General features: G+C 50.5%; 1 protein-coding gene across 5 annotated transcripts in view; it reads right to left on the bottom strand.

Annotated features, from left to right (window-relative positions):
- Positions 1-22694, bottom strand: part of SH3PXD2A (SH3 and PX domains 2A) — a 241501-nt gene that overhangs the window by 137079 nt on the left and 81728 nt on the right. For all 5 annotated transcript variants that reach the window (XM_066354520.1, XM_066354521.1, XM_066354525.1 and 2 more), the window contains one exon: positions 12575-12650. In XM_066354520.1, the coding sequence (XP_066210617.1) occupies positions 12575-12650 (76 nt within the window). The remainder of the gene's footprint in view (positions 1-12574; positions 12651-22694) is intronic.

The raw sequence follows: 22694 nt of genomic DNA, 5'->3' as shown, positions 1-22694 counted from the left end.
GTTTGTTCCCTGTTTGCAAACTCTAAGGCCCTTGAATAAGTCTTCATTCTTTCTTTTCTCTTTTCTTTCCTTTCTTTCTCTCTCTTTCTTTCTTTCTTTCTTTCTTTCTTTCTTTCTTTCTTTCTTTCTTTCTTTCTTTCTCTCTTCTTTCTTCCTTCCTTCCTTCCTTCCTTCCTTCCTTCCTTCCTTCCTTCCTTCCTTCCTTCCTTCCTTTTTTCCTTTCTCTCTCTCTTTCTTTCTTTCTTTTTAGGGAGAGAGAGAGAGGAACAGACAGGAACAAACAGACAGGAAGGGAGAGAGATGAGAAGCATCAACTCGTAGTTGTAGCACTTTAGTTGTTCATTGATTGCTTCTCATAAGTGCCTTGACTGGGGGGCTCCAGCCAAGCCAGTGACCCCTTGTTCAAGCCAGCGACCTTGAGCTTCAAGCCAGTGACCTCTGGGCTCAAGCCAGCAACCATGGGGTCATGTCTATGATCCCATGCTCAAGCTGGCAACCCTGTGCTTAAGCCGGGTGAGCCTACACTCAAGCGGTGATCTTGGGGTTTTGAACCTGGGTCTTCAGCATCTCAGGCTGACATTCTATCCATTGCATCATTGCCTGATCAGGCCACTTATTTCTTCTTTTAATTAAAATTTCTTTCCATTTAAATGAGAGATGAAAGGGTAGGGGGAGAGAAGCATTGACTAGCTGTTCCACTTAGTCATTCCATTTACTTTTTTTTTCCTTTTTTTTTTTTTTTTTTTTGTACTTTTCTGAAGCTGGAAACTGGGAGAGACAGTCAGACAGACTCCCGCATGCGCCCAACCGGGATCCACCCGGCACGCCCACCAGGGGCCATGCTCTGCCCACCAGGGGGCGATACTCTGCCCCTCCGGGGCGTCGCCCTGCCATGACCAGAGCCACTCTAGCGCCTGGGGCAGAGGCCAAGGAGCCATCCCCAGCGCCCGGGCCATCTTTGCTCCAATGGAGCCTTGGCTGCGGGAGGGGAAGAGAGAGACAGAGAGGAAGGAGGGAGTGGGGGTGGAGAAGCAAATGGGCGCTTCTCCTATGTGCCCTGGCCGGGAATCGAACCCGGGTCCCCCGCACGCCAGGCCGACGCTCTACCGCTGAGCCAACCAGCCAGGGCCAGTCATCCCATTTAGTTGTGTACTCACTGATTGCTTCTCGCACGTGCCCTGACCAGGGGTCAAACCCACAACCACAGGGTATGCTGGATCGATGCTTTCTCCACTGAGCTGCCCAGCCAGGGCCTTTACCACTTATTTCTAGCCGAAGCCTCTAGACTTTTTGAGTTCATTCAATACTGATAATCACCAAATCATCACCATGTATGGAGTGTTTCGTGTGTGCCTCACAGACAACATTTCATTCAGTGCTGCCGACAGCTCTGGGGGTATTTCACAGATGAGAATTACGAAGGAGATGCGGGGGTGCTGAACAAGGCACTCAGCTACGGGCGGCTGAGTCAGGGTCTGACTCCGGGCTGCCGGGCTCTACGGCCCTGGTGCTGAAATGCACTGCTTGCCTGCCTCCAGCACAGAGAAGACAGAGCTTCGAGTCAGACAGCCGGCACTAAGTAGAAAGGTCCAGTGTGAACCAGATCTGTCTGAGCCCAAAGCCAGGCCCAGGTCTGCGGAAGCACCATGCTCTGGGGCTGACAGAGCCGAGTCACACAGCTTCCCTTGGCAGCTTTAGAAATGCGTCCTGAGCTCTGCCTGATTCATTCTCACAAAGGTGAGATCAGCTGGCCCTTGTGCGCTGTCCTGGGGGGAACCAATGTAACCTTTTCTCTCACACCGTGCCCCTGAAGGGTAGAGGGGTGGGTGCTGCCAGCCAACCACCCCCCACTCGCTTCCTCTCCTGCCTTCTGAAGGGGTATTCAGATGAACAGACTCCATGTTCAGGCCGTGCCAGCTCCTCAGGCCCGCTGTGGTCTGGAGGCCAGGCGGCCTGGCATCTGGGCCTCCTCAGTGGACATCAGTCCTCAGCACTGTGGAGGTGAAGAGGGAGGAGGTGTTTCCGAGCTCAGAGCGGTGGTACTGCCCGGGATGAATGGCGCATCGGTGCACACGGGCCTGGGGCTTCTCCAAGGGGCAGCTCTGGTCCAGCCAGAGAAGCGCTCTGCCGTGGGGCTCTGTCCTTAAACCTCCTAAGTCCAGCTGGGGTGACTTGATGAGCAATGGAGGGGTCAGGCCAGGGACACTGTGGAGACCTACCACGGGGTCCCTCACCTCCTGAGCAGGAGGGGAGCTGAGCTCCCTCTCAATGGACCCGAGTGTTCTCCCTCCTCCATCACCACCCACAGCCACCCCTCCTACCCCCCACTGAAACCTGGATCCGAAAACCAGAATGTACAGGGCTGGAGGCCCGTGGAGAGGGAGGCTGGTGGCAGGGACGCCCCACCACAAGGCATCTTTCATAGGAGCCAGAGGCTTCAGCTATCTCAGGGAGGAGGGCAGAAGTTATTTTTTTTTCAGCCCCAGGGTGGGTGGTGTCCAAGGTGGGGTGGGGGAGGGGTGCTGGGAAACACTGGCTCTACCATCTTGGTTGGGGCTGCCCCCACAGAACCTGGGCACCCTCATTCTTAACCTCTCCCTCATCCCAGCTCCCACCCATCAGCAAGGCCTCCTGCCCATTCCTCTAAAATACATCTCAAGCCTGCTCTCCCTACTCCCTTGCCCAGCAGTGACCAGGCCCCGTCATCTCTTGCTGGACCGCTCCTACCTCCAGCTGGTCCTCCTGCTCCATGCTCCCTCCCTTGTCCTTCCAGTATGTGTGACATGTGTGGGCCGAGGAGTCCTTTCAAAACAGAAATCCGGCCTGACCTGTGGTGGCGCAGTGGATAAAGCGTCGACCTGGAAATGCTGAGGTCGCCGGTTTGAAACCCTGGGCTTGCCTGGTCAAGGCACATATGGGAGTTGATGCTTCCTGCTCCTCCCCCCTGTCTCTCTCTCCTCTCTCTCTCTCCCTTGCCAAGAACAATTTAACATTATTAAAAAAACAAAAACAAAAAAACCAGAAATCCGGTCGTGTGGCCCCTCACTCAGCCTAGAACCTTTCGGAGACCTTAATGCACATAGGACAAATCCTTACCCCTTAGGGTGGCCGTGACAACTGCCCCGCCTGGCCCTGTGGGGCAGCCACACTGAAAGGTCACACAAATTGCTCTAATTTAACTTACTCTATTCTGTGCCACAGCGATTAGCAAGAATTTCCCCAGGCCCCAGTGTGCACTAGAGCGCCGTCCTGGGCGCAGTTCTGCACGCTAGATGAAGAGGTGCATTTCTGCTGAGACCAGAGGCTTCTTGGGGAAGACACCCCAGGATACACTCCACACAGGGCTGGAGACTTGGGGTGGGTGTCTAGACGGCTGAATTACCCCCGGGTAAAGAAGGCACAGAGCAAGTTGTAAGAGAGTGACCTGACTCTTTCCCTGGTCTTGAAATGGAATGACACGGGGAAGGGCCAGGGGCACAAAGCCCATTTACTTTCCAAAGCAAATGGGTCCTGAGTGGCTGCCTCCCACAAAGCTCCTTCTGCCCAGAGAGACCTGGCAGCTCCAGAGCTGAGCTGCGGAGCCAGCGGCCTGCTGGGTTATCATGGTGACAGGGCCGGGGCTCCACGGTCCTCACTCCACTGCTCCTCCTAGGTCAGCCCTCTGAGTCATCAACTCTTCAGAAACAAGCTCCTTGCCTGACCAGGCGGTGGCACAGTGGATAGAGCGTCAGACTGGGATGCAGAGGACCCAGGTTCGAGACCCCGTAGGTCGCCAGCTTGAGCAAGGGCTCATCTGGTTTGAGCAAAAAGCTCACCAGCTTGGACCCAAGCTCGCCGGCTCGAGCAAGGGGTTACTCGGTCTGCTGAGGGCCCGCGGTCAAGGCACATATGAGAAAGCAATCAATGAACAGCTAAGGTGTCGTAACGAAAAACTGATGATTGGTGCTTCTCATCTCTCACTATTCCTGTCTGTCTGTCCCTCTCTATCCCTCTCTCTGACTCTCTCTCTGTCTCTGTAAAAAGAAAAGAAAAGAAACAAGCTCCTGCTGCTCTGCAGGGGACCACAGGCAAGAAAGGAGAAGTGAGAAGTGCAGAAGCGCAGCAGGGGCTGAAAGCAGGGGGAAGTGGGATGGGCAGAAAGGGCGGAGCAAGGAAACCCGACGTTCGTGTCCCGCAGCAAAGCCCCTGTGAGGGGCGCACGGGCTTGCAGCACACCTCTCTGTGTGGCTCACACGGCACCGACTGTTTTACCTGCTTGGACATCATGATTAACTCATCTAACAGATGGGGAAACTGACGCTGGAGGCTATGTGACGGAGACAGAGTCATAGAGCTCATGCACACGGGTGGAGCCCTCTTGTTCTTGGGTAGCTAACCCCCGCTCCTGCCAAGTCTTCCGGCTTCAGTGTTTGCTGCCGCTTTTCAAATACACACCCCTAGTCCCATTCAGGTCACTACCCTTGCTGTCTCCCCAGCCTGGCACTCTGGGCCCTGATCTCCCCACACCTGACTCAGTTCAGCTGTCACCTCTGCAATCTCAGGCCTTTTTTTGACCAACCTCAGGAGCCCGGAGGCCAGGTACCTGCCACGTGACCTGGTTATTTTCTGTTTTGGAACTTATCACTACCGGATTTGATTTGTTTGCTTTCAGACTCGTCCACTGGAAGGTATAGTTCCTGAGAACAGCGATCCAGTCTGCCTTGCTCTCAGCTACGTCATCAGCACTTACAGCTGGGCCGGGCATAAAGCAGGTGCTCACTAAAGACCTCCGGCAGGAGTAGACACGCTCCCACGACGTCTTCAGAGCCGGCTGCCGACAGCGGGCCCTGAGAACTTCCCGCCCCAGATTACAGAGCAGGAGAATGATTTGGGGGGTGGGGGCAGTAATTACAGCAAGAGAAGACCCAGCACTTCCAGAGGTGGTTAGAGGAAGCCGCTTTGAAAACAGCACCCGGTCCCTCTCAGGCCTATAATCTTGTCTATCTTTTTAAAACCCTGGCATTACCAGCAGACCCTGTTTTTGCTTCTCCATCACGTAGGTTTGCCTCTTCCTGCCATCTGAGGTCATCAGTGGGGCTTTGAGACCTCTCGGGCCCTCTCCCTTCGGGGCTGCGGTATTTGCCAGTCCCCTCCCTCAGCGCTTCCAAGGTCCCCAGGGAGGACTTTCTCAGGGGTCGCCTGGTGGAGTCTCACAGAAACGCCCGGAGCCCAGGGAGAGGGCCGCTCTCCCCCACGCCAGGGACCAGCTCTAGCTAGACACCTCCCTTCCCCCTGCTTCCTCCTGCCCTGGAACAAACACCGGATCTGCTGCACAGGGCTCAGGGGGCAGGGAGAGGAAGGCCCCGGAGACCCTGCTACAGCTCCCTCAGCACCCCCTGCCTTGTGGCTCCAGACCGTCTCTTCACGATGGGGCCGGTATGTAAACTGGTGAGCCAGTACAGAAGAACCAAGCACGCCTGCTGTCTAAAAATACACACCTCTAAGCCCATAGGGTCACGAGGCTGCTGGCAGGCTGACAGCACCTACTTGGATTATTAGGCTCACTTTTCTTCCTCAACTATCTAGTTTCTCCATGACTCATCAACCCAGGAATACAGATACCTATGGGTGGGACCGACTCCGTTATTAGGGTGAAGGGGCTTTCTGGAGGCCCCGACAGCCAGCACCAGGCTGCACAGGGACTCGGAGGGTGTGGGAGTGGGAGGGAGACCTCGCACAGCCTTCCTTTGCAGAGTGAGTTCATCTCTTTCTGCGCCGCTGCCTGGCTTCTGAAGTCCCTCGGCCCCTGGTTGCAGCTGTTTGCTTTTTACATCAGCAGCTACACACTTCAGGTCGCTCTGCAATGGCCATTTCCTCCCAGGGAGCTTCCTTGGGCTGGCAAACTCAGGATACACAGGAAATCTACTCCAATCCCAGGATGGGCAACAGGAGATGAATTTTCCACAATAGTCTTTTAAAACAAGGCAGAGAGTTCTATGTAAACAATAGGCTGCTTCGAGAGGCTGCTCACCCCACCGTGCTTGGCTCAGTGTCCTGAAGAACTTCATGTCTACCCACAAAGCAGGAGACCCCAGAAAGCACAAGATACACTGCTGAGATAATGCGCCCCGGCTCCCTTCATTTCTGTTATGTTATGTCTTGCCTACAAGGCACTAAGTGCCTTTTGTCCTGGATTATCTCTTCAAAGGTTTTATATAGCAAACAGCCTCGGAAGACAGAGGCAGTGTCTCGCTCTGCCGTGCACAGCAAGTTTGCATTTAGCCCTGAAAGACCGAGATAGTGTCTCTCTCCCGAGCAAACACTCTCTGTGATAAGGGATGTCAGCTCCCTGAGATCTGGGTACTTCTCTTGTAAGGTAGCCCACTAACTGAGCAGGCATTCATCTGGGCGCTGCGGACATGGAGGCTATGAGAACTGGAGGCAGTGGGACCTGGGGGCGAAGGGAACTGAGGCGCATGGGCTGATCCTCACCCTGCTTGCTGTGCTGCAATCGTCTTGCGTCTCTGACCCAGGAGTCTCCTGTTTTCTGCTAACATTCACAAAACCAGGGAAAGCTAACTTCACTGGCTTGCAAACAGGGTGAAAGCTCAGCTCTTTTCCAGTTCTTGCGCAAAGTAGTTCTGCTCCTACCGGGTTTGATGCCCAGTCTCAAGCTCTAGGTCTGCCCTCTTTCCGGCAAACTCGGAAGAATTCTATTCTGCTGGAGGTGGGAATGCCAAGAGTTCAGGCGTGGGAGTGGAGCTTCTCAGGGACTGTCATCAAACCATTGCCTCTTCCTACAGGCCAGCTGGCATGCCTGTTCACAGCACTCTCCACCCCCTTAAAATAAAAAGTAATCACTTGGGTCTGTAGTCTAGCGAACTGAGTCACGCCAACATCATCTTTCTGGGTTCGATAATGTACTGTAGTTACATTAGATATTGCCACTGGTTCTAGCGGGCCAATGGGCTCACCACTCCACAGCTATGGGATGGTGGCAGTGATCTGACTGCTCCCTGGATTGGGAGTGACGCGCCACCTACCCTACAGGACGGTGGCAGGGCTGCAGGGGAGGCCTGCAAAGTGCCTCGGACTTCTGCAACGTCTGTGAGTCTGTAATTACTTCCAAGTGAAAAGTTAAAAAAAAAATCCTGTGACTTAGAAAACCAACTAGCCAACCTTATTAGATGTATAATTAAATGAAGGTAGTCCTCCAAAACCCTTGGGGTGATCCTATTTGCAAGCATATTAAATTAATAATTAACTAAGGTTTCCTGGCAAAAAATAGAAAAAATCAATTACTTAGTGTAGGTGACCTCAGCCACTCCATGGAACAGAGGGGCGGGGTCACCATCCTGCCCCACACTGTGTGCTCCCGAAGCACAAGACACAGCGATGGCAGCGGGAGGGCCTCCCAGGTCCCTAGCCTGGGAGATGTGGAGGCCGGCAAGGAGGTGCAGAGGCGGTCTCGCCGCAGCTGGCTGTGGCCGTTCGTCCCTGCCCGAGGAAAGGCTCGGGGCTCGGTAGGAAGGAGCCCAGCTCTGCCGCTGTGTAGCTAAATGGTGGTGGGAAGGGATCTGATTTCTCTCTAAAATGGAGGAAATGCTGCAATGAGAAATGAACAGAAGATTTGTAGAGTGCCTAAAACAAGACAAAGCCCATAGTAGGAGCTCAATAAGAGGAACCTGTATAGGCCCTGGCCGGTTGGCTCAGTGGTAGAGCGTCGGCCTGGCGTGCAGAAGTCCTGGGTTCGATTCCCGGCCAGGGCACACAGGAGAAGCGCCCATCTGCTTCTCCACCCCTCCCCCTCTCCTTCCTCTCTGTCTCTCTCTTCCCCTCCCGCAGCCAAGGCTCCATTGGAGCAAAAAATGGCCCGGGCGCTGGGGATGGTTCCTTGGCCTCTGCCCCAGGTGCTAGAGTGGCTCTGGTCTCGGCAGAGCGACGCCCCGGAGGGGCAGAGCGTGGCCCCCTGGTGGGCGTGCCGGGTGGATCCCGGTCGGGCGCATGCGGGAGTCTGTCTGACTATCTCTCCCCGTTTCTAGCTTCAGAAAAAACAAACAAACAAACAAAAATAAGTAAATAAAGAGGAACCTGTATATAAGGGAGAATGCCCAATTCGTGATCAGTCAGCAAGTCTTAACTAAGCACCTCCTATATGTCCAGCCCCACAATAGAAAGTCCTGCCCAAGAAACCACTTGGGCTTCCTTTCCTGGGATGTCTTGCTGGAGAACTGCCTGTCCCACACGGGGCCCACAACAGCTCCTCACCCCTCTGGTGGGCTCTGCTGGGGGAGAGCTGATGAACTGGGCACAGTGGATTTGCATCACCAGGACTCAAGAAGCAAGTTCCGCCCTGGTGACAACTGGGGGGGTGGAGACAAGGGAAGTTCCCCCCAAAACCCTGTATATAGGACGTGACGGATATGTACTAGATCCCCTCTCTGCCGCTTGGTGGCCCTGCTCACAGCCATCCACACCCTAAGCCCCTCTCCAGCACTGCTGCAGAACTCCATCTGTGCCCTGTGAGACAACAGCATGCCCAGGGTGAGCTTCACCTGGGATGGAGCCTCTGCCTTTGGCCACAGGAGTCCCGGCCCTCACCACTTTTCAAAGCCACAGGCTGACCCTGAACTCACCATAAACCCCTAGACACAGCCTGGGTCCTAGATCCTAAGATTTACGACTCACGTGCAGAATTTTCTGCCAGGGTTTGACTGGCGGATGAGAAAAGCATATAACCATGTGAGCCTGGATTCTCTTTCTCCTCTGTTTCTCTGTCACTTTCACCGGCCAGTCAAACTTCTGTGAGTCCCCAACCATGAGCCTGCGGCCAGGCAGGCCAAAGCAAAGCAACTAGCCTAATACTCCAACCACCTCCCCCAGACCCCAGACCCGGGAGCGGAAATGTGCATCACGTCCCAGCATTTCCAAAGTAATCACTTGGGTCTGTAGTCTAACGAACTGAGTCACGCCAACATCATCTTTCTGGGTTCAATAATGCTGAAACTGAGACTCTCCTGGAGATAACGAACAGGGTCTCCCTGCTCCCTATCCTTGGGTTGTTCCTGTTCTGCCATTCCAGACAAGGCAAAGGGCTGGCAGAGCTGCTCATGGGTCGGAAGAGAGTAGGCAGGGGGTCAGCTTGGTGGGCTGAGCTCTCTGCGGTCCTGCTGAGGTTCTGCTGAGTCACTGCCATAGGGACTGACCTGGGGAATCAGCAGGTGATCACAGCCTGCCTTCGGGGGAGGTGGAAACAGAGACTCAAGCTGGTGTTAGGTAATACAGAAGATCAAGAGGACCCGCCCTGAGCCCCTTAGAGCTGGCACGTCTATCCCTCCCTGCTGTGGGTGCTGGCTGCTGAGGGCTCCCGGCTGCCCCTTCTCCAGACGCTGGCCTTCAACGGCCAGGAGCCAGCGTGCCACACTGTCTGGGGGAGGGGGCGGCCCACAGACAATGGATGACTTACACAGAAGGTATAGAAGTCCTGTAAGATGGCACAAGTCTGTGGCGCCATCTACCCTGTGCCCTCCCCCATCCCCGCCAACTGTCTAAGGGATCTTTAGCTGAGATCAGTCCTCAAATAGACAGATGAAAAGATGCTCAACATAACTGGTCATCAGAAACATGCAAATTAAAACCACAATGAGCTATTACTGCACACATCTGCCCAAATGGCTATCATCAATAAATTAACAAACAACAAGTGTTGGCAAGGGTGTAGAGAAAAGGGAACCCTCGTGCACCGCGGGTGGGCCTGTAGATTGGTGCAGTCTCTGTGAAAAGCAACATGGAGACCTCAAAAACTTAAAAACAGGACTGCCTTTTGACCCAGCAATCTCACTTCTGGGAATATATCCTAAGCATATATTTGAAACACTTCTTCGAAAAACTAAATGTACCCCTATGTTCATTGCAGTGTTACTTAGAATAGCCAAGATCTGGAATAATCCAAGTGCCCATTAGTAGATGAGTAGATAAAAAAGATGTGTACATTCACACAATGGAATACTGCTCACCGTGCAAAGGAAGGCAATCTTACCTTTGCGACAGCATGGATGGACCTGGAGAGCACTGTGCTCAGTAAAATACGCAGTCAGAGAAAGACAGACAAGTGCCATCTGATTTCACTCATATGCGGAATCTAATGAACAAAACAAACTAGCAAGCAAAACAGAGACAGGCTCGTACACAGACAGCAGGAAGATAGCGTCGGAGGTGGGGGCGGGGTGAGAGGGATGGAGGGATTGAGCAAAAAAGGACAAAAAAGAAAAAACTCAAATCTTTTTCTGTCCTGTCCAAGCTAAGGAGTAGAGTATCATACGGTTAAGGTAGTTTCTAGTTGGGGGTCAGGGAGCCAGGAACAGAGCCTGGGAGCCCCAGGGTGGGATTCCAAATTGCCAGCAATGTCATGGAGAGCCAGTGAGCAACCATCCAGAACCATGGAGATACAAAGCCCACTCAAGGTGGGTGGGAGAAGACAGCTAAACTTCCTTCGGGATGGAATGAGAGTGGGGGAACAGCCAACCTCATTCTTCTAGACAGGATCGCCCCTAGGGACAGGTCACATGTATCTGGGGGCTGGAAGGGGTCCTATGCTTGCCTTTTCCCAGGAGTTGGGGGTGGCATGGGTCAGGTGACTACTTATGAATAGCTGTCATTTATTGAGCATTTACTACAGGCACTGTGCAAAGTGCTTTACATGACTTCTTTTCATCCTCACCACACTCCTATAAGAGTCCCCATACGGGAGGCCCCTGGTCCTTCAGCAGCTGTTCGGCCTCCCCCGGGGTGGCTGGGGTGGAGGGCAGCCCTGGCCCAGGAGCCCGAGGTGAGAGCTCTGGTGTTGGCTACACTTCCTGGCTGGGTGGCTTGTGCAAGTCTGTTAGCCTGCCTTGGCCTTAGTGTCCCAGTCAGTGAAACGGGGATAGAACCTCACTGAATCAAATAAACAACATGCAGCTGTGCTGTGTACCATGCCGGGCATGGTCAGTAAGTTATAATAAAGGCTAACATTTATTTAGGTCCAACGAGAGGCCAGACATAGTTCTAGGCACCTGAGTGCTCATTTTATCCTATATCAGCCCCAAGAAGTAGATATTATTATCATCCCCACTTTCCAGATGAGGAAACTGAGGCATAAAGCACATCTGATAACCACCAGTGCCGGGGTTTCCAGGGGTGAAGCCAGGCAGTCTGATACCCGAGATACTGGGTCATGCAGCAGCAGCAGCAGCAGCAGGACAGAACCCTGCACTCACCCCACCCTCCAACACCACAGGCTTCCAGGTCAGCTCCAGCCCACCCCCTTCAGGAGGCCTTTGCTGCCTTCCTCAGCTATGAGCTCCTTCTCCGATCAAAAGTGGGATCTGCCTGACCAGGTGGTGGCGCAGTGGATAGAGCGTTGGACTGGGATGTGGAAGGACCCAGGTTCGAGACCCCGAGGTCGCCAGCTTGAGCGCGGGCTCATCTGGCTTGAGCAAAAAGCTCACCAGCTTGGACCCAGGGTCGCTGGCTCCAGCAAGGGGTTACTTGGTCTGCTGAAGGCCCACGGTCAAGGCACATGTGAGAAAGCAATCAATGAACAACTAAGAAGTCTCAACGCGCAACGAAAAACTAATGATTGATGCTTCTCATCTCTCCGTTCCTGTCTGTCTACCCCTCTCTCTGACTGTCTCTGTCTCTAAAAAAAAAAAAAAAAAAAAAAAAAAGTGGGATCTCACAGTCCTCGTAGGAGGGTCCCATCCTGCCTCAGCTGGTTCTCTCCTTAGGGAGCAGGTCTTTCTCACTACCTTGAGATGCTTAGAGGACAGAAACAAGTCCAGATCCCCCTTGATTGACCAGGCCACCCCAACACCCACCCCCAGGTACTTACTCTGGGCCTAGCATAGGCTGAGCCCCTCATCAGCACTCACAGATTGAACAATAACGAGGTACTCTTTCCCTGGCGTGCCTTCTTCTTGAGCAAACAGGCAGCCTTCATGCCCGTGGCCAGATCTACCCCAGCATCAGGGTACCCCCTGGCTTCCTGTTGGCTCTGGGACACTTGTGTCCACAGCGTCCCAGCTGGGCTCTCTCAGGCCCCTGGTGGGCAGAGCATCTGGACTCTATTGGAGCAGCATCTAAGGTCATTACAAACCTGGCTGTTGGACATTTAAACCCCAAGCCAGCGCAAAGCCAGGCAGGGCACGGAGCCCCTCCATGATCATGGTGCTGGGAGGCCTGGAGGCAATCAGACAGGGAGTGGGATCCATGATCACAGCGGGAACAAGTGAAAAGTTCAGCCTGCGTTTTTTTATCCTTTCATAGGAGAACTTGATCTCTGTGCTTTTTGTAAAAAGGACCCTAAGTCCAAGGGCTCGAGAACTCCTCCAGAAGTTACAGGCCCGGAAAGGCCCTGGGACGGTAGAAGAAGCCCTGTGCGGACGATGGCCTCAACCTCAGGGACTTCCAGTTCCCTGGAGAATTGTTACTATGCAGACCCCTGGGACTACCCTGCCCAGAATGTACGGCCTAGTACCCAGTCTTCTCTTGACCTAAGGAGTGCCCCTCCCCAGGGCGCTCCTCTATCCCATCAACCGGGCCACCCACAGCTTACCTGGGAGGAAGGGAATGATTCTCTGCTTGGGGTCCTTCTGTCCACCTTCGATGGGAAACTTATCCAAAAGCTGCATCTGAGAAGCCAGACAGAGGGACAGGATTGAGAAGACGGCAACAGCACTCAGCATCCTTCCCCCCCCTCCACTCAGCCGTTCCGGGCCCCGCTATCCTCACATGGATGAGTGGTGCCTCAAATCCCTCATTTCACAGACGATTACCAAGCCACATGGGGCATGAGAGGAAGGAGGCCAGAGCTCCCCGGGCATCAAAGCGGGTGTCTGAGTGATGTCAAGGAGGGACGAGGGCCCCGGGGGAGGCGTCTGGAGAGGCTTCCGAGCGAGCGAGGCCGGGATAGGGGCAGGCAGGCTTTCAGGCTGCATGTGGGGTTTCAAGTGGCTTCTTTGTCATATGCTGGGTGAGCCCTTAGCCACCTGCCATCTCACACCCTCCTGGGCCGGGCCGGGGGGGGCGGGGAGGCCCCGCCTGAGACTGCAGATAAACCTTCCAGAACCGGCTCCGAGTGAACAGACCCAGATGCTATTTTAATTGCAAAACCAAATCCAGCGCCCCCCCCCCCCCCTCACCCCAGGATGGAAGAACCCTCGGCTCCGTTTCCTACCTTCCCTGAGATCACTGCTGTTTTTCCAGGGACAGACCCACTGGAAGAGCTTCCAGGGTTCTGGGGGAACAACTTTTTTTTTTTTTCTCTTCTGCTATTCTGGGCTGAAATTCTGTGTAAACTGGAAAAACACACAGGAGACAGGATGGCCAAGGCCGTGGCCCCTGTGCGTGTGGCTCCTCTCCCTTCAGAGGCACAAGCGGAGCTGGAACAGGGTGGAGAGGGCAGGGCCAGCCCTGTGCGCCCAGCTGTGTGACCTCGGCCTGCCCTGGGGCTCTATCGGTTGACCCTCAGGCGCCTCATTGGTAAAATGAGGAAGGTCAGTCACATGATATCTGAAGTCTATTCTGTCTTTCAAATATTTAGTGAGCACCTACTTGGTGCACTGAGCACTAAGACAAGGGCAGTAAAGAGAAGAAATAAAACCTGCCTGCGGACAGCTCACATTCTAGCGGAAGGAGACAAAGAGCAAACACATCAATGCGTGCTCTGCGGGGGGAACAAGTGCTAAGAAGACAGATGGGTTAGGACCAGTGTTGAGAAAGAGCCTGGTGGCTATTTTATACAGGGTGCCGAGAGAGGCGAGTCAGATGGCAATCAAGCAGAGACCCACAAGGATTGTAGAAGCGAAGCCGCACTGGACGGGGACAGGGAAGTGCAGAGTGTTTCTAGGCCAAGGGAACAGGAAGTGCAAAGAGCCTGAAAAGGCCAGCCCGGCTGGAGCGGAGTGAGTGAGGGGCTAAGGCAGGGGTCCCCAAACTTTTTACACAGGGGCCAGTTCACTGTCCCTCAGACCATTGGAGGGCCGGACTATAAAAAAAACTATGAACAAATCCCTATACACACTGCACATATCTTATTTTAAAGTAAAAAAACAAAACGGGAACAAATACAATATTTAAAATAAAGAACAAGTAAATTTAAATCAACAAACTGATCAGTATTTCAATGGGAACTACGGGCCTGCTTTTGGCTAATGAGATGGTCAATGTGCTCCTCTCACTGACCACCAATGAAAGAGGTGCCCCTTCCGGAAGTGCGGTGGGGGCCGGATAAATGGCCTCAGGGGGCCGCATGTGGCCCGCGGGCCGTAGTTTGGGGACCCCTGGGCTAAGGGGTGGGCAACGAGCACTAGGAGGCAGCAGGGGCCAGATCAGGAAGAGGATGGCTCGGGCTACACGGTAAGGAACGGGCCGCAGAGTGGAAGCAGGAAACCAGTCGGGATCCTGCTGATGGTGGCTTGGATCAAAGTGCAAGCCTTGAAGATGGTGAAAGCGGTCTTGTGTTTGATTTCCCATGTGTGTGCCTGTGCGCATGTTCCTACCCACCCACCCATCCACGCAGCTACAACATATCACTTTAGGCTTCTCTCTCGCACAATCATTATCCGACATACACAGGCTATTTAGATCCCACACATGAAGGGCGGCCCGTGGTCGGATTCCATTCAGAACAAAACAGAGACTGCATCGTTATTAATTTTCACTTCCCTGAATACAGACTGAGATTTAAGGAATGCTAGCTCATGAATTTTCAAACCTGAATGCTGTAAGTCCATCGCGCTGACACTCAGTGATTGCCTGGAGCTATAAGAAGGGCCACTGAGCCATAATGCCATAAACTTGTACTTAGAACTTTAAAAAAAATCAGTACATTATTACATAAATTCTACCCAGAGTAAGCCTCTGATTTTCTCCTTTTCCCATTTTCCTTACCCGTATTCTATTTTGTAAATTTTATTTCTGTATCACTTAAGAGAATTCCTGTTCACTGAGGGGGTAAAAAACCCCTAAAAATTAGAGAAGCAGTGGTTTGTGCAAAAGAGAGTAAGAATAAGTCTTCCCTTGCAAAAGCAATACTAATACTTGGGGATAGATATCCTTTCCAGACATTCTTCTGTGCATGTAAATAAAACGAGCGAGGCAGCACTCTTCCACTATGTAGCAAACACATCCCCACGTCCCTGACCACGTCCGGATCAGCACTCTTAATTATGACAGAATTCAATGTTTGAATGGGCCACAGTTTATTCAGCTACTCCCCTCCTTTTGGATATTTAGTTTCTTTCTGACTTTTCGCTACTATATGTATTACTGTAGTGAGGATCCTAGTCCACACATCCATGCACACTTCTTTACTGTATTTTCTACTTTTGTTTCAATCTGTTGAAATCTATGCATATTTGTAGGTGCCTCAAAGCCATTCTGGAAGAAGATGGATAACTACTATGAGCAGGTCAGACCTGGGCCCCTGAGCCATGGCTCCACAATTCCTGAGGAAGAGAACAGAGATATCTGAAGGGCCAGGCAGACCCAGCAACACCCCTTGGTGAGATCTGCCCCCTCAAACCACTTTTCTCCTGAAAGAAGGTGCCCAACAAGCCGTGGGACTTACCTAACTTGGGGCTCTAAGGAATTAGGCTATAGAAACTTTAAATCTTCTATCAGCTCTGACTCACATTTGTCTTCTGACTCCCAAGTTCTTTTGCAGACCTAAGATTCTGAGATTCTCATTAACATAGGAAGTACAGTGCCAAGAGTGGGTGAGGGGGAGGAGGCAGGACTCAAGCATTCATTCCTGTCCTCCAAAAACATATACTACGTCCGTACCTCCTATAGCTCAGCCCTCTGTAGGTACCAGGGGTAAGTAAAGTCACAGCCCTTACAGCAGCGGTTCTCAACCTGTGGGTCGCGACCCCAGCGGGGGTCGAACGATCAAAACACAGGGGTCGCCTAAAGCCATTGGAAATACATATACAATACATTTTTAAATGAAATATGTATTTCCGATGGTTTTAGGCGACCCCTGTGTTTTGGTCCTTCGACCCCCGCCGGGGTCGCGACCCACAGGTTGAGAATGGCTGCCTTACAGGGAGGAGCTCGGCTCTAGAGCTACCTGAGATCCTGCATTTCCACAGGTAATGCAGGTACCTCTTCAGCTCACAGATGATGCTGAAGCTGCTGGGCTGTGGACCAGGTTTCAAAGACGACGTTTTTAAAAAAGAAATGTGAAATACCTCATTAAAAATTTGTGTATTGATTCCATGTGGAAATGACATTTTAGGTATTTCAGGTTAAATAAAAAATACTTTAGAAATCATTTCACCTTTTGTCTTTTACATTTTTAAGTGGCACTTAGGAAAATTAAAATGATATATGTGGCTCATATTTCTATCTGGGTGGGTTGTTCTAAGGTGAGATGGTTCTCAAAGTATGGTTTGAAGTCTGCCCATCCCTGAGTCACGGGGGCGAGGGGTGCTTGTTAACAATGCAGTGAACCTTTACTCTGGTGCTAGAGACAAGAAGCTCTGGAGTGGTGAGGACAGGGGACGAGGAAGCTGAAGGGGGAGGTCAGGGAAGGCCTCCTGGAGGAGGTAAAGCCAGCGTGGCAGAGTGACAGTCACATTCCCTGTGCCTTTCCCGCTAAAGGGGAGTCTGGCTTCTCTCAATGGGTTCACGTGCCTCCTGGAAGGCCAGGGTCATCTGCTGGCCCTGCAGGTTTGAGCTTTCTCTCCACAGGCCTCCTGAAGGGTATTCTGTGGGGACCTCTCCTCCTGTTTCCGCTTCTTCTCTTTCCTCAGTGCTGGCCCAAACCAAGGCCTCCTGGGGCCGAGACAAGCCCGTCTACTGAGAGTACTAGGTCAGGGGTCCTGTCCAGGCCCACAAGTGCCCGGCTGGTCTGCTCCCCTCCACCCCTAGCTGTCAGGTGCTAAGCCCAGCCACACGTGTCACTAATCCCAGTGCCACTGCTGAGGCAGCAGTCTTGGTGTCTGCCCTCTCTGTCATTCCCAAGGCCCACCAAGAATCAGCTGCCGGTGGTAGTCTCTTTGCCCACAGGTCACCTTTCAAAGAAAGCAAATCCCCTTGTTCAGGCTCCAGAGCAAACCAAACAAAGGCGGCCCAGCTGAGTTTACTCAGCGTGGGGGTTTGCAAAGCGGCACCGTTCAGCGTCTATGGCAGAGTGGTGGGTGGTGGAATAAACATCTGGGGCCATGTTTGATATACAATCCAAATGTCACCCCACCCAGGGGGCCAGGCAGGCTGCAAAGTGGTCTGTAACCTGGTCGGTGCCGAGGTGCAGGGCTGGGCTTGGTAGATACAACACTGGCGTGAAAGGCTAAGGAAGGGAGGCTGTCTGGTGAAGAGGCCGGCCAGGCCTTCCGGCAGGAGGAAGCCTGGGTGCGTGGGCAGCGAGGAAGGAAGGCTCCGCCCGGCAGAGACTTCTGCTGCGGCCACCTTTTCAGGCAGGAAGTCGATTCTCCTGTCGCTCCAGCAAAGGCCTGACTCAGGCTGGAAGAAAAGCAGGGCCCATAGCCAGGGTCCTTCTTAGAGAGAGAGGCGTCTGGCTAATGGAGCCCTCTGCAACCACATCAGACAGTCGCAGTGTGCGGAGGATGCCGGGCTGTTTATCTAAGGGGTGGATAGTGTGAGAGATACAGGACAGCCTGGCTCCAGGAGCTGCAGAAAGCTGACTCAGCAGCCCCTCAGTGGTAGGACTAAACAGCAATAAACACTGGGGAGAGGGGCGGGGGCCCCCCAAGGCCAGCTGGGGCACATCTGTAACCCAAGAGGCCAACTTCTTGCCTTCCCAGAGGGTGGAGGTCCCAGCCTCCAGCTTTGAGGCCCCAATCCTCAAACCTTACTCCACTTTTTCCAGCTCCGGAACAAAGGGAACATTACTACAAGAGCCTGGTGCTACCCTGACCCAGAAATGCCCCTTACAAAAGAAGCAAGGCCACCCAATCTCCCTGGGGACCCGATAGAGTAAGGGAAATCTCTGAATTGTTCCATCCATTCTCCGCCTGAAGGCTTACCATTACCAGTCCCTGTGTTAGACACTGGGGACACAACAAGGAGAATCAGAGACAGAGAGGGACAGTAGTGATATATGTGTGGCTTTCCTTAAAGTTCTCTTCCATTGTGACTTGAAATGTACTTGCCAGTTCCCTTCCTTCTTTGGTGACCTTACCAAGTGACATCTACTCTGGAAAGCCTTTTTTGACCATTTCCAGTCTAAGGTCCTGCCACCTTTCATTGAATTCCGAAAGCTCTCCTGGTTTAAATTCCCTGTTTTAGTACCTCACAGCACTTCATGACTTTTTGGTACAAGTTCCCGCGCTTCCCCGGCATTGTCACCTCGTAGAGAATCAGTGGACTATACATGACTTGGTTAGGAGGTATTATCCTTTTTATAAGCTGCTGGCCTTGATTTGCTAATATTTTTTAATTATTTTTATTTATTTATTCATTTTAAAGATATGAGAGAGAGAGAGAGAGAGAGAGAGAGAGAGAGAGAGAGAGAGAGAAGAGGGGGAGGAGCAGGAAGCATCAACTCCCATATGTGCCTTGACCAGGCAAGCCCAGGGTTTTGAACCAGCGACCTCAAGCCAGGTAGGTGCTTGATCCACTGCGCCACCACCAGTCAGGCAATATGCTAATATTTTTGTGAGGGATTTTGCATCTATAGGTATGTCCATGATGGATATTATTCTGAATTATCTTTCCTTGTAAAATCTTTATCAGATTTCGATAGCAGGATTATGCTGGTGTCACACAATGAGTTGGAAAACATTCCTTCCTCCTAAAAGTTTGTGTGTAAAATGGTATTTTTTTATACTTGAATATTAGATAGAATTCACTAGTAAAACTATATAGGTTTGGAGCTTTCTTTGCAGGAAAATATTTGATTATAAATTCAATATAAAGGTGCTTAATATTTTTCTATTTCTTTTTGAGTCAACTTTGGCAGGCTGAGTTTTTCAAAGAATTTATCCATTTCATCTAACTTATTAAATTTACTGGCAGGAAATTGTTACCAACATTTCCTTATTATTGATTAACCTGAAGTAACAGCTTCACTTTTACTCCTGAGATGGGTGATTTGTGTTTTCTCTTCTTCTCTCTAATTATCCTAGGAAGGAGTTTATCAATTCTATCCATCTCTTCAGACAGCTTATTTTGAGCTCTGTTCATTTTCTTTATGGTTTTCTGCTTTTTATTTTATTATTTCTGTTCTCATGATTTCTTTCCTTCTAATTTTTTTAGACTTAGTTTAAAATTTTTTCTTAAAGTAGAAATTTAGATTACTGATTTTAAACTTTTTTTTTTTTTTACAGGGACAGAGAGAGTCAGAGAGAGGGATAGATAGGGACAGACAGACAGGAACAGAGAGAGATGAGAAGCATCAATCATCAGTTTTTAGTTGCGACATCTTAGCTGTTCATTGATTGCTTTCTCATATGTGCCTTGACTGTGGGCCTTTAGCAGACCGAGTAACCCCTTGCTTGAGCCAGTGACCTTGAGTCCAAGCTGGTGAGCTTTTTGCTCAAGCCAGATGAGCCCGCGCTCAAGCTGGCAACCTCAGGGTCTCGAACCTGGGTCCTCCACATCCCAGTCCGATGCTCTATCTACTGCGCCACTGCCTGGTCAGGCTAAACCTTCTTTTTAAATTTACAAATATAAAGATATAAATTTTTCTTCAAACAGTGCTTTAGCAGTGATCCACAAATTTTCATATGTGTTTCAATGTGTTTTTATTCAGTTCAAAATATTTTAAAATTTCCTTTGTGATTTCTTGTTTGGACTCACAGGCGCAAGAAACTTAACCCACTCCAAAGACAAGAAACATAAAGAAAACTATACCAAGGCACATCATAAGCAAATTACTCAAAATCAGTAATAAAGAGAAAAATCTTAAAAGTGGCCATAGAAAAAAGATGTATTTACTTTCAGAGGACCAAAGATAATGATGACAGAAGGTTTCTTGTCAGAAATAAATGTAAACAAGAAGACGGGAAGAACCCTGGCGGTTGGTTCAGTGGTAGAGCATCAACCCAGTGTGTGAATTTCCCGGGTTCAATCTCCAGTCAGGGTACACCATGTGCTTCTCTTCCCCTCCCTCTCCCCCTTTTCTCCTTCTTCCCCTCTCACAGCCAGTGGCTCAGTTGATTCGAGCGTCAGCCCCAGATGAGAGTTGCCAGGTGGATCTTGGTCTGGGTGCATGCCATGCAGGAGTCTGTCTCACTATCTCCCCTCCTCTCACTTAAAAAGGAAAAGAAGAAGAAGAAGAAGAAGGGAAAGTTTATGACACCTGTGAAGTCCTGTAGGATCTCTATATTGACTCCAACCATAATTTTGCTTTACATTTGAGAAGCTCAATTATGAACAAAGTCCAGCCAAGTCCTCCACATCTACAACACAAAGACCTTTTCCTCAATCAGTTGGTGAACAAATAATTTATCCAAATTGGGAAACTTTTCAGAGCTAAAGTCAGTGCTAGTAAGAATTATGTAAAGATAAGATGTGTAAAATAAGACTTCCAGGATTGTCCTGATAAGGCAGTCCTGTGGGTCACCTGACCATGAGTTTTCAGCTCCTGGCCCATGTCCTGGGATAAAACAGGTGTTCAGTAAATGTTTGATGGTAAAAATAACATTTACTGAGAACTTTGTGTTAGGTACTGTGCTAAGAATTTTTACATGGCTTATCACATTTACGTTTCATATCAACTCTTTGAGGTAGGTACTATTATTATACTATTTTCCATAATACTGAGAGATTAAATAGCTTGCCCAAACTAGCAAGGTGTGGAACTGGAATTCAAACCCAGGCAATCTGGCCCCTTGAATACCACAGTCTGAATGAATAAATTCAATGAAAGAAATAAAGAAGGCAGAAATTCCACCATTAGGAATACATTTCTACTAAAGTTCACTCAAGATGTAAGAATGATACATCATTAGAAGAGATATTAATATAATTTACCCATTATCAAATAAAGGATAAAAACTATATTATCATTCTCACATTATAGATGAAGTATCTTATAAAACTCAATATCCATGTATAATATTTTTCTAATTTAACAAAGAAGAATTGGAGTAAACATTTTTTTTTAAGTGAGAGTGACAGAGACAAAGACAGGAAGGGAGAGAGATGAGAAGCATCAACTCATAGTTGTGGCACCTTAGTTGGTTATTGATTGCTTCTCACATGTGCCTTGACCAGGGGCTCCAGCTGAGCCCATGACCTCTTGGGCTTAAGCCAGTGACCTCTGGGCTCAAGCCAGTGACCATGGGGTCATCTCGATGATCTCATGCTCAAGCTAGCAACGCTGTGTTCAAGCTGGTGAGCCTGTACTCAAGCCAGATGAGCCTGCACTTAAGCTGGTGACCTTGAGACCTCAGTGCCCCAGGCTAATGCTCTATCCACTGCACCACCACCAGTCAGGCAGGAGTAAACTTTCTTATTCTGAAAATGTTTGTCTACCCAAAACAGTCCTCAGTGAAGAAACAAAACAAGGATGCCGCCCACTATCACTATTTCTGTCCATTATGGTACTAGTGATTCTTCCTAAGATATTAACATAAGGAAATGAAATGAGAGGTGGACAGGCTGAGTGAGAAGGAAAAAATAAAACTGTCAGTATTCACAACCACTAGGAACTTATGTACAAGACCAAAGAGAACCCTCAAGAGATGGACACTTTTGGACCTAAAGGGCTCTCACATTCTTATTTAAAAAAAAAAAAAAAAGGCCTGACCTGTGGTGGTGCAGTGGATAAAGTGTTGACCTGGAATGCTGAGGTTGCCAGTTCAAAACCCTGGGCTTGCCTAGTCAAGGCACATATGGGAGTTGAAGCTTCCTGCTCCTCCCCCCTTCTGTCTCTCTCTCTCCCTCTCTCAATCTCTCTCTCTCCTCTAAAATGAATAAAGAAATAAAAATAATTTGATAATAAAAAAAATAAAATAAAAATAAAAAAAAGATGAACTCCTAGAAGCTATAAAACACTAGGCTTAAAAGAGAAAATAAGATGAAAATGTTTTGAAAAAGGGCAGTGATAATGGTTACACACCAATGTGAATGCCACTGAACTGTATACACTTTTTAAAAGAGGTCAAAACGGTAAATTTTATGTTATGTATATTTTACCACAATTTTAAAAATATTAAGTTTTATCTTACATACATTTTACCATAATAGAGAGAGGGGGAGAGAAGGAGAGAGAAAGAATTAGATCCCAGGGCTGGAGGCGTGGTGAGCCAGCAGAGCGTGAGCGGGGGCCAGGAGGAATGATTCCAGTTCCCTCCCTGTCACCCCCGCAGCGGCCATGCAAGGAACCTGAAGCAGAGCCTTCCAGACTCAAGTCTGGAGCCCTGGGCTCCACATGGCACCGGCCGGCTGGCCGAGTGGCCCTTTGCAGAGCCCCCCCCCCCATCCACACAGTGGGGGAGGGTGATGCAGTTACAGGGAAGACAGAAGAACCCCGAGAAGATACTGCGGTGTGTTCTACGAACAAGAAGGAGCAGTATAGGAAGGGGGTTGTGTGGCAGCTGCTCAAAGTCCCCAGGATGAGGCAAGGTGAAGGATGGTGGACGGGAGGAACACAGACTTTCTCGGCAAAACCACTGCCACCTACAAAGCTGACACTCCAAGTACCCTCGAAGCCGTAGCCACGGAGAGAGACAGGAGGCAGGGCAAGGAACTGCCTACTTTGGATG

This window comes from Saccopteryx leptura, chromosome 13 (genome assembly GCF_036850995.1).
Source record: "Saccopteryx leptura isolate mSacLep1 chromosome 13, mSacLep1_pri_phased_curated, whole genome shotgun sequence".
Classification (NCBI taxonomy): Eukaryota; Metazoa; Chordata; class Mammalia; order Chiroptera; family Emballonuridae; genus Saccopteryx; species Saccopteryx leptura.
This window is presented reverse-complemented; position numbering and strand designations above follow the sequence as displayed.